Here is a 15087-nt window from a genome sequence, read left to right on the forward strand (position 1 = left end):
GGTACCCCCAAGCTCTGACCTCTCCTGTGATTAATGAGCTGACGATTCTGCATCGATAAGGAATTAACCTGGAGCCCCTACCCATCAATAGTCAGGAGTCCAGGTCCTGGCCCCACCCCCCCACCCGACAAGAGCTCCAGGGCCCCTGAGCAGACTGACCCCACACTGCTTTACAAAGCCATAGCCAAGTCCTTTTCCCCACATGGCTGCCAGGAATTAACCCCTTAACTGCCTGTGTTCCTACCACCCCATCATCTTCCCCTCCCTGTACACATACACAGAAACAGCAGCTGTTTATACTGGTTTAATCCATGTCAATGTAGTTTACAAAGGGAAAGGACAAGTACCTTTGTATAGAATATACAGACACAGCATCACACCATGGGGCCCACAGGAGGGCAGGGGAGACCACACTTTTCCCAGGAAGAGCAGCTCTAATCCCAGGAAAGGTTCTCTGTGGAAGGCTGGGGAGCCAGAAGCACACTTGTCCAGCCCAGTCTTAGCCCCTGCTTCAGCTCGGTTCCCACGCCTGTGCCTCCCCCCTCCCCCAACTCCTTACCAAGAGCCCCAGGAGCTAAGACTAAGGAGAGGATCACTTCCCTTGGGGCACATGCCCCACGTCTGGGAGAAGAAATATACACCACTGAACAGCGAGCACATGGGAGAGGGAAGGGACCGGGGAGGGGTGAGGCAGGCACCCGAGGCGGATGGGCCGAGCCCCCAGCCAGCCCTCAAGGAGGCGCTGCCTCCAGGCCTTCTTAACAAAAAGAAAATCATACAACCAGAGGGAAGGAGAAAGGGCAGAGGGCGGGGAGCTGTCCCATTTATACACAACATTGTAAACATACACAGTCTATATTACATGTGCTTCAGTCTGGTGTTTGCATGTCTGTCCGTCTGGGGGCTGGATCTCAGGAGCCTTGCTTGACAATACTCCCCCCACCCCCACCTCCCTGCCCCACCCTGGGAACAGAACCCAGAACAGGTATGGTCCCCAGTCTTGGTGGGAGCCAGCAGGCAGGGCCTGGGCCTCAGCCTCCATTCTGGCTCCAGAGTCCTCTGTGTGCGTGTGTGCGTGTTCGTGTGTGTGCATGTATGTACATGGGGAACCTGTGTGCAAGTATGTACAAGGGGGCGTCTCGTCGCAGGCGGGGCAGGCTGGGCGCTTGAGGCAAGGCCTGCTTGGGGTGGCCGGCTCACAAGTAGATTCTCCGCAGGTCTCCAGGCGCTGTGATGGTGTTGCACTGGGGGCAGAGCTTCTTGGCGCCCTGCGGGGAGAAGGGGGCGGGGGCAGGCCCTCTGGTTAAACCCCGGCCACATATTTGATCGTGTGCACCCGGGCCTGCAGCCATGTCTCCCTGCACCCGTGTGTGCCGGGACTTTGGACTGGTCCTGTCGGCGAGGGCTGGGGAGACCTGGGCAGCCTCTGTGAGCAGGCAGGCACGCTCCTGTGTTGGGGGGATGCCAGGATCAAACCGCCTGGCTAGGCCCGCAGCGGGAGCCCCGGTAATGAGAACAAGGCTGGGTCCAGCTGTGGCTGCCGCGGCCCTAACGAGATTACACGCGGCCTTTGATCAGGACACAGAGCCCACGTCCGGGCCTTTTATTGCTGTCTCCGGGCGACATTTTAATGGCTGCTCCTGAGTGAAGAACAGGGGCAGGAGCAGAAGGAGCTTAGTAATGGGAGGGGGAGGGGCTGAGGCCCTGGTCCTGCTTACCCACACCCAGCCTCCTCCTGACTGGGGATCTCACTGCTATGCGTAACACGGGGCCCTCCAGGGTGGGGGCTGGGGAAGGGAGCAGAGACCCCATGGCTGGGGAGAACTGGATAAACCTGGTGGGGGGGAGGGGAGAGGCTCATGAGCTGGGGGATGAATATCCTGGATTCAGGCTGTGGTCTGTGCTTCTGCTCCGCCTGCTCCTTGCTCTTCCAACCCCCCAGGCAGGCTCAAGCATAAGCATGGACATCTGGGCAGTAACCCCAAAAGGCTACCCACTCCCAACCCCCAGACCACTTCACCAGGGTCCGTAGCCAGCACTCCTCACAGTGCACATGCCAACACTGGATGGATGTCAGGGGCATCGAGTATGAGTCCTAGGGAGAAGATGGGCAGAGAAGGGAGGGGTCACTCTGAGGTGTCCCACCCTCTGAAGGGCCCAGCTCAAGGGGCAGAGACCCTCTCCAACCCCCAGGGAGCACTGAGGCCCAAGCAGGGACACGCGAGGTTCCCTTCCTCTCACCATGCAGATGAGGCATTTGTAACGGTCCCCACGAGATAGCTGCCGTTCAAGTTCCCTGACCCGAGCTTTCAGGGCCTCAAACGTAGTCACAGCTGAATCTTCGGTGATTCTGTAAGGAGGATGGCACAGTTGCGCAGGCAGCAGGCTGGCATCTCTAATTTGAACCTCCAGCCCACACCTTCCTTGGACTCCAGAACCACATGTACCCATGTCTCTTAGACCTCCCTGCTCCCCGATCCCACTCACATCCTAGATCCACAAACTCCACATTCCAGACCTGCGCCCCTCACCCGCCTTGCTCCTGCACCTCCATCCTGGTGAATTTCTAAACCAGACACCTGGGAACCATTCTCGAAACTCCTCATTCCCAGTCACCCCTGACATCCAGCTCCTCGCATCCTTGGCATCCACTCCTTTCCACGCTGCCACCCCTAGTTGAGTGCTCATGACTGCGTTACGCCAACCTGGATGGTCCCTCTGCCTCCAGTCCCCATCTTTCTGGCACCTCCAATTCTCCAAGACCGACCACTTCTACTGACATTTCCAACATTTCAGCATCCACCTCAGAGTAAAGCTCTAGCAAACTCCTACAAGCTTACGAGGGCCTCTTTGGCCTGCCCCCACCAGCCACGCCTCAGCGCCCTGCCACGTGCTTTGCGTTCCATCCACGTCCAATGCCAGAGTTCTTCCACATGCTCCACCATCTTTCACTCCATTGGCTTCTCAAGTACTTTCTGCTTCTTCTGGGTCACCCCACCTCCTAACTCTCTAGTTCCATCTCATCATTCAGGCCTAGCTCCCACCTCCTCCCAGAAACATTTTCCAAGCCTCGGCCAGTACCATTGGTGGGGCTCCCCATTTTGTGCTCTTCCAGCCCCTGTGCTGGACTTCACTACAGCGGTACAACTGCAAATGCCTGTCTCCTCTGCCAGACTCGCTTCCCTGAGGGCAAGATGATCACTCCACCAATGCTGACTCTGGACATCAGCCCCACTCCAGGCAGGGGAGTATAAGTAAACACCTGCTGAAGAAACAGCTGGTCTAACCCCCAGGGAGACTGAGAGATGGGGATCTGAGGAGGCCCACATAATCCAGGTCCCTGGGCTGGAGGCCTGGCCTACATCAACGGCTCCTAGCTGTTTCTTCCTTGGCATGTCAGATGTCCTGGTGGTCCTCACCTGTTGTCCAATCCCTGCACAAGCCCTGCAACTTCCTGAACTCTCTGAGCTACAATACTGAACAGGGAACAGCTCAGACAATTCTAAGGAGTGATCTTTCCCACCACTCCTAAAACAAGTCAACAGAACCCAGAGGAGCTCAGAGGGGGAGGAATGTTTCCTGGAGGAGTAGAAAAGATGGTACTGGAGATGAGCTTCAGGGAATAATGACATAATACAAATAAAAGAGCTAAAATTTATTAAACACTTACTAAATGCCAGGAATTTTACTGAGAGATTAAAAATTATTATCTTATTTACACCTCACAAAAACTCCATGGGGAGATCCTAATGCTCCCATTTTACATATGAAGGAACACTGGGAAAGACTAAAGCAAAAGGAGAAAGGGGAGGCAGAGACTTTTAGATAGCATCACTGACTCAATGGCCATGGTCTGGAAGACAGTACAGGACAGAGGAGTCCGGCATGCTAGAGTCCATGGGATGCAGAGTCGGACACAACTCAACAAAAACAAAAGCACAGAAACATAGTAGACTACCCAAGGTTCACGCAGAGTGGGGGAGATGGGATTCAAACCCCGGCAGCCTGATTCTGGAATCAACCAGTAACAGTGTGAATAGCTGTTACTCTACACTGGCTACAACCAGGAGATAGGCCTCCAGGCTGAGAAAACAGTGGGAACCAAGGGCAAGGGCCCCTGGCCCCATCTGCCTGGAAGGCTCACTTGTGGACAAGCAGAAGGTTGCTATACGGAACCCAGTGTCCAAGACAACCCCAGATGCCACAATCAGAAAGGGAAGTTTATCTTACACTCGATTTGCAGGAAGAAGTTGAGGATATTGGAGGAGGGCTGTAAAGGGTAAGAGCTAAGGTTTAGAAGGTGTATTCAGTCAGCTGAGGTAGAATCACAAGGGCGGTGTGTGTGCTAGGGCCATCTCCTAGGGGGTGGTCTGTCTTGCCAGCCTTGGGGGGCAGTGGGGCCAGAAAGCCTGAAAGCTTCCAGGCAGTCTGTCCCTGCTGGGCATAGGTGTAACAGGGGGCATGTGGAGGATGGTGGGAAACACTTAATGGGCAGCGGCAAACTCTGATCTCTGACCGTTCTCTCTTAAAGGGGCACCAGCAGGTCTCCCTGATGGCTGTGTCCCTGTATCAGAGATGCTCCAGATCCATCACTCCAGCAGTCCATGGCTCTCTCTGCCTTGCCTCTCTCCAAGCAACCTGAGGAAGGCTCTGACTACAACTCCTTCTGGCACTGGTGGGTTTCCTGGGAGCATCCCTTCAGCTTTCCAGCTCTGGAAAGCCTTTACCACACTCTCCTTCTTCACACGCACTTGCACAGCTGAGTCCTCCCCCTGGCATTTTGCCCAATGCTGTATGTGCCACCCCCATCTGGATTGCTGGTATGTTCCTGGCAAGGAGACAAGGATGGGTAGCTGTGCTTCCTTCCTCTCCAAGAACCAGGCTGATCCTGTGTGGTTACTTCAATGATTGGGAAACCAAGGCCTGGAACTGGGGGCAGCCTACCCCAGAGTAGAAAACTAACTCGAAAACCCTAAACCAGAGAATGAGCTGGAGCTGGGAAGGCAAAAACCATGAGTCCAGAAGAGCCATTTCCCACTCCCATCTCCAAGGCCACTCCATCCCCATGGTGGATCTGCTCAGCACATAACTGGCCTTTACTCTTTGCTCTAGTGAAACACCCAATCCTCCAGGCCCCCGATCCAGGGAGGTTGTGAGCTATTCCAGAGCCCCTTGAAGGCATGGGGTGGAGAATTTCTTTGGAAGAAGCCATGCAGCCTGTGTTTCTCCTTCCCCTGGATGTGAAAAAGATCCAGGACGGGAACCCATAACATATCTGGGAAAGAGAGACGTCATGGGGACTGAAGGGCCAGACCCATCAGAGATCTCTGCACATGACTGAGCCCGCCTCCAGCTCATCCCCGAGGGCTCCGCCCACTGGTGCTCGTGCTCACACAGGTGGGACAGAAAGCCCAGCTCCCCCAGCCCTCAGTGGGGTAGGACCACTGGATGGCCACTGGCTCTGGCCCCCACCTCCCCCTCCGGCGCCATCCCTGATTAATGATCTTGTCTTTCTGATTTATGAGCAGCTCCTCCAGATGAGGGTGGGCGCCCCTTACAGCCCCGCCCGCCCCGCTCAGCTGGAGTAGGAGAGAATTATTAAATAAACATCCATACGTCATTCCTCTCCCCCCAAGCTGGTTGCACCGAACCCGTGCGGCCCGCTCCGGCGCTGACACGGAGCAGCTGCGGTGATTCATGGGCAGCCGGGCCCTGCGCCGCGGCCCATACATCATGCCAGCAGCACTCGCGGCCCTGGCCGAGATAAACTGATCAACCACAACGGGCTGGAATGAATTTATGACAACACAAAATGGAGGGAAACAAATGGGAGGTGACCCTGGGCCGCCGACCCGGCCCTGCACTGGCCTGCAATCCACTCTCCCAGCAGAAGGCAAGATGGAACACTGGCCCTGGAATGAAGAGGCTGCCTTTTAACCCCGGGCAACCTAGCCTTCAGAGGAGGGAGGGGCAGGTGTGAGGAGTTAGGCAATGGCCAACAGCAGCGCAGCTCCAGGCAGCCAGAACTGGACAATGCCACCTCCTGGGGCCAGGACTGGGCTGCCTGGGCTTCTGGAAAGGCAGTAAGGTGTGCTGCTGCTTTCAAATCCTGGTGGCTCCTGGGGATCCAGGCCAGGCGTGGCCCCACCTTGGGGGAAGTGCTAACGGATCTTCTTTTCCCCTGCCAGAGAACGTGGGCCAAAAACTCCTACCAGAAGTGATGAGACCCAATACTCCTGCCTAAAACCCACACTGCAAGCGCCACACGGGACAAGAAAAATGAAACCAATTTAGCTCCCGATTAAGAAACAGAAACTGGAGATGAATCAAGTGTGCCGGCTGGGCTGGGCGGCCATACATCACATTCCCCGGGCGGAGGCCCCTGCAGCAGGCAGGCCGCCTGCTCCTCCCTCCACCAAGGCTCCCGGGGCCGGGGCCTAGTGATCAATTCAGAGAGTCATGCTCAGCACCAGCTGGGCCCCACTGCCAGCTGTGTGCCAGGGCAGCAGGCCTTCCTGTTAGCGAAGGGCCCCCTCCCTCCCACTGAGCTGTGGTCCCCGGGGTTGGTCTCCCTCGGGCCACTCACTTCTCAATGTCGCTGTTCTTGCAGGTCTTCTGCATGGCCTCCTGTTTGCTGCTCTCGCCGTTGCTGGTAGATGGCATCTCTGCAGGGACAGAGAGGGGACTCACACTCTGGCCAGATGGGCAGCACAGGTGAAGGATTGGGCTTGAATCAGTCACCACCCACCTCGGCCCCTGCTAACCTGGGTCAGGACTTACCATCACTGGCCCATTTAGAGAACTCAGGTGTGATGCGTGTGCTAGGAGGGCCACCACTAGAGAAAGGAAAGAGGAAGGACAAAGTGAGCCCCGAAGGCAGGCAGGACAGCCCGGAGGGCGGGCACCGGGTGGACCCCCGCCCCAGGGCCTCCCTTCCCTTTCTCCCACCCGCCCAACCCTGTGCCCACACTTGCTTTAGGACTGCACCCCGCAGTGCCTCTCTCTCCTTGGCTTCGCCAGGCTCCTCGCCTGTGCAGGGGATGACATCGGCCTCCGTGTATCTGGCAAGGTGGTCAAGGATAATGGATCCTAGTTTGTGGTGGGCCGTGAGGGTTGAATCCCCAGGAGGGCTGCCCCTGGCCCAAGCTGAGACACTGACCCTGGGGGTTTTGGGGTGGATGAGTGACTGGAGGTGCTTGTGGCTTTCCTTATTCCCTTTGGCCTGTCCCACCAGTCCCGCCTTGTCCCGCAGTGCCCCAAGGATACTGTGGCTTCCCATATTCCAGAGTGTCATCCCCATCCACATCCAAGTCAGCGTCACTGTCCGGATTCTCCTTGCCGCTGCACATGACGAAGCCAGAGCCTGTGGGAGGCAGGGTGTGAGGAGGGCCAGGGGCCAGCAAGACAAGGCCAAGGATCCCCCTTCTGTTCCCTAAGGTAGGGGTCAGGTTTGGGGCTAGGTAAGGCCTGGCAGAAACTTGGGCTTGGGGAATAGAGAGCACTTGGGTGCTCTTGATTCTGACATTACAGTTCTTTTTCACTCTGCATACCTTAGCCTTTCCTGCACTGCCTGCTGCTCCAAGTGGTCTCTGCTCATAAACCAGCCCATTCATACATTAAGTCCTCAGGAGACACCTAGTCTAGGCCTGCTGTCCACCCGCCTTCCACATCTAAGAAGAGTAGGAAGAGGACAGACAGGTCTACAAGGCCACCCCAACCCAGGACCTGGGCATCCCATGCCCCATGGTCCAGCCTGGCAAGTCTACCCGGGGGAGAGTAGGCTGGCAAAGGCCTGTCAGAGCCATACAGCGGAACCCTCAGCCAATGTCCTGATTTTGGCCGGCAGGTCCTTGCCAGCAAAAACACCAGGCAGCTGTTCAAATATTTGGTGTCTGAAGCGCCTGACATTAATTATTCATCCCCACCTCACTCAGCCCAGATTCCTGGACAAGTGCAGTTATAAAGGGATTAAGAAGGGACAGCCGAGGGAGGACAGGCATGCACACCTGCTTCTCAGAGCAGTCCCCAGAGGCAACCCGGCTGGGCGGAGGCAGGGCCGAGGGCGGGGCAGGCAGTGACCCCACCAAGGTGTATCTGGCACAGCAACAGGCAGACTCTCGGCCAGTAGTGGGAGGGGTGGTGGTGATGCAAGGGGCTGAGCTGCTCAATCTGCCCCAGGCCCACTCACCTGCCTTGTGTTCGGACTCCCAGAACCACCCTTCCTGATAGCCCGGGGCCAGGGACCACAAAGCAACTTCTCCCTCCCTGCCCCTGCCTTCTCCCAGTGGTTCTGGTCTCGGACCACATCGCACGAGCCAGTGCAGGAGCCCTGCTGGGGACACAAAGGACTGAAAGCGACGGGATCTGGGGTGAGTGGCATCGATGCAAAGCAGCTCAGAGTTCTGCTCAATGATCTCGGAAATTTCTTGTCCATTCTTCCACTTTCAGGGTCTTACACATTCACGAAGGCAACAGGCTTGTAGTGGGTTGCCAAGCCTCTCATCTATTGCTTCGTCCTGTCGCCATAGAGTCCTGACCCTTCTTTTCCCTGCTCCAACACTGCCTGCGGCTCCTCACTGTGCCCGCAACCAATTCCTACTCTTAAGCCAGACTTGCTACACTCTGGATGCTCCCACTTCTTCACCTTCTCTCATTTCGCTCCCTAAGTCCCACATACACGGACAGACTTACTCCACCTCCAATGTCACCCTGTCTGTCTGGCTCATGCTGTCTCTCCATCTGGAATGTTCTCCATCATTCAAGCCCATTTCAAAAGCACTTTCTCCTGATCCTTCTCTATCCTACGCCTCTGGTTTCTGGTCTCACAACGCGCCCACCCGTCCCAGAAGCAAGCAGCACCAGGGAAACAGAGAGCTAACAGGTGCTGCCCAGGCCCACCCCTGCCCGCCGTCCTCATCTGCCCTCCACATGAGGCACAAACAAACTCAAGGCAGCAGGCGGGTCAGCAGCGGGGCCATTAAGCTGAGAAAACACCAAGTTACAGCTCTGTCTCCTATTCACAGCCAAGTGTCCTGACAAGCAATTCCCACCTTGTGGGTGAGTGGCACCTCTATAAACCCTCTGACAGTTTGGGAGACAAACTCCGCCATCAATCAGAATGTAGCCATCAGGTTCACTTAGAGCCTGCGCCCCTCGAGCCCTGCCAACCCCCCTCCCCCAAGTGCACGCAGCTCAGCAGTCAGCCTCACATCTTCCGGCTTGGCCAGACCCTGCCCAGCCCTGCCTTGTGGGTGAGTGAGAAGCAAAGCCGAGAATCCTAGCACCACTCCTCAGCCCAGTACGGCTCCCATGGCAAACCTGAGAAAACGAGGCACTCCCAAAGTGCCAGGAAAAGTCCAGGCTTCTCCACACGTAAAGCAGCCCAGTGGCCGGAAGTCTTTATCTCTGCAGTCTCATTGCCTGCCAGGCCTGGACCAGGTCTCTGTAGTCTGGTGGAACACAGCTATTTTGGTTCCCAGGGCCTGTGTGTTTTCTCACGCCCCTAGGCCTTTGTACTTCCTGTTCTCTCTGCCTAGAAAGGTCTCCCTCTTGGTCTACAGAACACATTCCTGCTCATTCTGCAAGTCTGACTCTTGTCAATCATGCCTTTTATTCATGGTACCTGCACATAGTAGTTGCTCTTTAAATACTTCCTGAATGAACTTGCTTCACCATTCTCTCAAACTTCATTGAACTCATCCTCCGCTTGGCTTGACACTGAGGACGTTGTTTCCTGATCTGATTCCTACGCTCAAGGTGCTGAGTACAGATGAGACTTCCCTAGATATTTCTACAAAGGGGCCCCTTCCGTGGTGCCCACCCAGGCTCCTGTACACTCCAAAGTCACATGTAGGACCACGTATTGTCACTGCTGCTCACCAGATTAAACCCTAAGTCTGTGATCTAAGCATCACCCAGCACAGAGCTGGCCAAGCCCACCACAGCTGCCACATAACACCCCCGAGCAGTGATGGCTAAATGCCAATGGTGCTGCTGTTAGGTGCTGGGAGCCCTGTGCCAGAGGCAGGTCCAGGCCTGATCAGCTGGTGGCCTGCAGAAACCTCTCTGGCCACAACCTCACCTCTCAGACCCCATCTCTCAAGTGGGCAACAATCTCCTTCTTCTCCAACCACACTGACAGGATGGAGAGCACGACACATCTTGTTTGCCAAGGAAAAGGCCTGCCTTTGGCCAGAGCAGCTGACTCTGACCCTGACCACCCCCTCCAGCAGACAGATGCTGGGAGCCTCTCCCTACCCCTCAGGTGTTCAGAACAGGCTGCCACTGCCAATTTCACTCCTGTGCTGCCCCAGCCAACTCCAACCTCCTTCCCAGCACATTAAACTTTATTTTCTTAATGAAATGTCACTTGCTGACTTCTGGCAGAATCATAATAAAAAGAAACGGCCATAAAGCCATTTTATGCAGACAGGGCCCCCGCCAACCGGCCCCCCTCCCACACATACTTTGAGAAGGCTCCACAGTCATTTTATGTTCTCAGCTGCTGGAATATCCCAAGCCAGTACTCAGAAGCAAGATGGCACAGAGAACGCCTTCCCAAGCCTCTGGCTCCTGCTCTGTGAAGCTCCAGAGTAACAGGCAAGCTGCCACGCCTGCTGTTACTATCCAGAGCAGGGACTGCCTTCAGACCCCGCAAGATGACCCGAACACTCTTCAGTCACCGGGGAGTCCCCTTGTTGTGGCTCAGACCCATGAAGGGCTGGGTGCTGTCCACAGGCAGACTAACCCTGATGATCAGTGATGCTCAGCAGTGGGGGCCTGGTCTAGGGAGGGCAGGCAGTTCAAAAAACACCTCTTCCCTCCAAGTGGATACTTAGCAATAGAGAAGGAGAGGGTTAAGTTCATAAATGATAAGCAAAGCCTAAATTTTATAAAAATGACCCATCTCTCATAAACTCATTTCTTCTTGGGTCATCGCAAAGAGAGAAGGAAAAAAAAATCAGCGTTAATTTGATCAACTGATCAGATGATCGATTGTGAAACTGGAGATGCCCACTGACTAGGGGCAGTAACGTCCTGGAACTTGAAACCACAAAAAAGGAGCCATCGATTTCCTCACCTGCTGTTCCCAACAAAACCAAAGCCCAGGGAGAAAGGCGTCCTGGGGCCTCCAGAGGCCCGTGCTCTCCAGAGGAGGGGAGAAGGGGGGGTGCGCAGCAGCAGCTTCCGGAGAGTTTTACACTGGAATTAGTTACAGATGCAGTTACGGTGTCTTGTGTAAACGCCATCGATTGGGGAGCTGACAGTCTGGGGAGCTGCGATGCGGGACAATCAATCGGCCTGCAGTGTCACCTGCCACCTCGCTGAACAGTTGACAATGCAATTATCCAGTGTGGAGGCAGGGAGTTGGCGTGTGTCAAACGCACTTAGCCACTTTCCGGGCCTCCTCGATAACGCGTTTCACTGCCTCACGTCAGGAGAGGCGCAGAGAGACAGACGCCGTTTAAAACCATTGATACTTGCTCCTTCTGCCTGTACTCCCTCTGTCCCGGCTTAACAATTGTGTTTCCAAAAGGCGATTAAATCCCCGTCAGTTGCCACAGGGGACAGAAGGTGCCCTGCTCCTTGCTCCTCCCACCAAACAAGCTCTAACTCAGGGTGGTAAGGAGGTAGAAAGCGGCAGCCTGGACACACTCCATTCCAAGACTGCCTCTGGCAGTTGGCTGTTCCAGCACCTGTCACTGACTGTACCAGGCAGCAGGGCTCCCTGGGGGACATTTTGAGAATCTGGGGCTCCCATCTTTAGGAAATCAACATGCAGAAGGAGGCAGCAGCTAAGGCCAGGCCAATTTCTCCCGGCCCTGGACTCACAGTATCTCTCAACCCCTTGACCCACAATCTGGCATTGAAGTTTTACCAAGCAACAGCCAGTTAACAGATCTGCACCACAGCTGCCCCACCTTTCCTCTCCATGGCATCTCATTCCAGGCCACATGGAGCCAGTCTAAATCCAAGGCAAGTACTCAAGTAAGATGCAACCCCTAGGCGAAGATCGGGGCAGGATAGAGGCCTGGACATCGGGTTCTCTTAGTAGCGTCCCTGTCTCTACCCTTCTACCTGTTTGATTCAAAGGGGCTCAATGCTGGATTCCAGGGACGCATTTCCTTCCAGGGCTCAAAGATTGAGCTGCAGCACCTTCCACTTCCTGTCGCCTCCTGGGAAATCTCTCCACCTTGTTACCCAAATGCCCACTGCATCACTGTCACGTCACCTGAAGCCAACCGTTCCAGGTCCTCTCTCCAGCCTGTGCATCCCAGAGATAATGAGCTCCAGGCTCCCCTAATCCAGCTAAGTGAACATTCACTGGCAAACAAGACAGGGGAAGGATCAAGGCTCCTATCACAAGTCTCTTGTCCGAGACCAGGAGTTGGAGATAGGCAATGAGGAAAGCCGGGCTCCTTCGTCACACACCTCCTTTGTCCCCAGGGGCTGTATAATTGGTTCCCACTGTGGCCCAACCTAGAGGCCCCTTGCTCTGCCCAGGGCTGGCATGGGGTGTCTGAAGAGCGTCTTTTCTCCGCCTAATGCTGAACTCTTTTAGGGAGATGTTGGTGAAGCACTATGGTCTATGCGCCGCCCTTTATGCAATTATAACTGAGTGGGGAGAAACAGCACCAGCAGGCTAGCAAACCCAAGGTTCAGAGAGGACAACCCGCAGCTCACGCACACAGCCCAGGGTGTCCCCTAGAACTGAGAAGACCACCATGCTTCCTAAACAAACGTTTCTTTCAAACCACTCTCTTGAAACCTTTCAGTATATCTTCTTTTAGGCTCTTGAAAATCCACGTCTACCTGGACCTATTCCAGTCCTTACCTGTTCTGTCTGATCCTTCATTCGGTCCTATAATACCAACTCCAAGCCCTCCCAGGCCTGACCTCTCAGGGTCTCAGTAATCAAAGGTCCCATCTCCAAGGCCTATTCTCCTCAGTCAAGTGTCTCACCAAAAATCCCTGCTTGTTCATTGGCTCCATGGCACATTACATTCAAAGGAACTCATCTGCTCCACCAGACCAGCCCCCATTAGGCCTGGTGGGAAGACATGCTGAGGATGACTAAGGGGCCCTGGTCTGGGAGGAGGAACAGGTGATGATCAGATACAGGAACTTATGTGCAATTCTTCAATTCTTTCATATCTAACAAGGACAGCAATCTCTGTTCTGTCAGCACGCACAGTGCGGCTTAAATGGGCCTCGCTGCTCGCCTGCTCATCTTGCCTCTGCTCCCTCTCTCTGAAGTTGGCCGGGCAGCTTCTTCAACCGGCGTTATCACTCCCTCTAACCGGTCTTGGCAGGCAATCTAATTCCTCCTGAAAAGGTCACCGCCATTTTAACTGCCTTTCAATCACATTAAGCACGCGCTGCCCGGCTTGCGGCCCAGCCCGCCCGGCGGGCGATCAATGCGCTGCACTGACACCAGGCCGCCTGGCGGGGCCACACCCAACCCCCCAAGAGTTGGGGCCTCTCGGTCCTGGCCAAGACGGGTAGACTGACAGATGGCCAGCTTCTGCAGACAAGGTTTCGGGGCAGAGGCGGTCAGGATCAGCCAGGGCCTCCTTTGATAGCACCCCCTACCGAGGAGCCTCAGCCTCCTCCGCTCCACTGCGCCCTGCTCTCTGCCTCGTGGCCCCTGCTGATCTCGCTGTAAAACAGCCTTTCAAGTCTGTCTGTCTTTTGACTGCACTAAGCTGTTTAAGAGGCGGCAGCAGCTTCTATCAGGAAAGCCGGAGCAATTCTCTGCAGATAAAGGCACCTCCGGCCCCTGTTCCCTCTTCAAGTCTCACTCTCATTCTCGCTCTCCAAATCGCTCAAAGAAAAACCCCGCTTTGAACTCCTCTCAGGAATTCTTGAAAGAACAACCTCACCGTGTAAACACTCAGGGAAAACTGACACCCGCCCAGGGCTGAAGAGCCCCTCACACCCACTCTGCAAGTAGGTCCCAGGGCCTGGGAAATCCATGGTCGTATGCGCAGGCCCCATGCGGCTTCATCTTCCTAAGCCTTGTCTGGAGCCCAGAAGCCATCAGGTCCAGTTCTGGGCCAAGTAACCTGACCAAGAAGTTGCCACAGCAATGGAAGACATGAAAACCTGCAGCCACCAACAGAGCGAACCCAGAGCGGGATCCCAGAACTGGCCAGGGACACCTGTGAGTACAGTCACAGGATCCCTGGCTTTGGGGCTCTTTGGGCCTAGACACTCTAGGACAGGACCAGAGGGAAATAGCAAATGGACATTCTCTAGCTCAGTCCTCAGTTTGGTCTGATTAACCTTTCTCATTTACATTTTGCCAATGTGAGAGAAGACCCGAGGCATAATGCCATACCTGGGCTTATGGCCTCTTCATGTAGCCAGTCTGCCCTGGACGGCACTGTAGGGACCACTTCTCATCACCAGCCCTAGAAGCGTAGCCCCAGTGAGGCAGAGACCCTCCTCTCAGCCGCGATATTCCCAAGGGACCAGACACAGCACTACTCCCAAGGGTGTTGCCCAGAGAACTGGAGGCAGATGGGAAGCAGATTGGCTCACTTAATGACCACAAGCTGCAGTGCCAGCTGTGCTTGTGCACAGGAAGAGCGATGAGCTAGAGGCTGGGAGGCAAGACAGCTCCCCCTTCATCCTGCCCAAGGCAGGAAGCATCAACAAGAGGACACGGATCTTGGGTTCCTACCAGTCTATTTAACCTGGTGGAGGTGGGGGACTTCCATTGGGCCAAACCATGTGTCTCCAAGGATCCAGGTGGGCAGTGGAGCTGGGGAGGTCCCTGCAGAGCCCTCTGCAGCGAGCCCAAGGGAAGCAGGAGCAGCTGGGCATAGGCCCCTCTTGCTTCAGGGCAAAGGGCGCCCAGGGAGAAGGGATGGGATCACAGCTAAAATTAGATTCACCAATGAAGCTCATGGGAGGTCAAATTTTGCCATAACTCACTCTCTCCTCTGTAACTGATTTCCCTGACGTGGGGCCGAGGAGGAGGAGGAAGAAAATCCAATGTGTTTGCCTGGAAGCCCTCGGGGCCCCCAGTGCTGGAGGTGTACAGCAGGTTGCTGGATTCTCATTTATCAGCCTTAAGAGGGA

The 15087-nt window shown here is 55.3% G+C and overlaps 1 protein-coding gene across 4 annotated transcripts in view; it reads right to left on the reverse strand.

The window, feature by feature from the left end:
• Positions 1-291: 291 nt before the first annotated feature.
• RNF220 (ring finger protein 220) overlaps positions 292-15087 on the reverse strand; it is a 278685-nt gene continuing 263889 nt past the window's right edge. For all 4 annotated transcript variants that reach the window (XM_061412145.1, XM_061412144.1, XM_061412146.1 and 1 more), the window contains 7 exons: positions 7267-7363; positions 6975-7061; positions 6781-6836; positions 6587-6665; positions 2242-2350; positions 2021-2095; positions 292-1268 (listed from right to left, as the gene is read on the reverse strand). In XM_061412145.1, the coding sequence (XP_061268129.1) occupies positions 1197-1268; positions 2021-2095; positions 2242-2350; positions 6587-6665; positions 6781-6836; positions 6975-7061; positions 7267-7363 (575 nt within the window). In that variant the 3' untranslated portion in view covers positions 292-1196. The remainder of the gene's footprint in view (positions 1269-2020; positions 2096-2241; positions 2351-6586; positions 6666-6780; positions 6837-6974; positions 7062-7266; positions 7364-15087) is intronic.

This window comes from Bos javanicus, chromosome 3 (genome assembly GCF_032452875.1).
Source record: "Bos javanicus breed banteng chromosome 3, ARS-OSU_banteng_1.0, whole genome shotgun sequence".
NCBI lineage: Eukaryota > Metazoa > Chordata > Mammalia > Artiodactyla > Bovidae > Bos > Bos javanicus.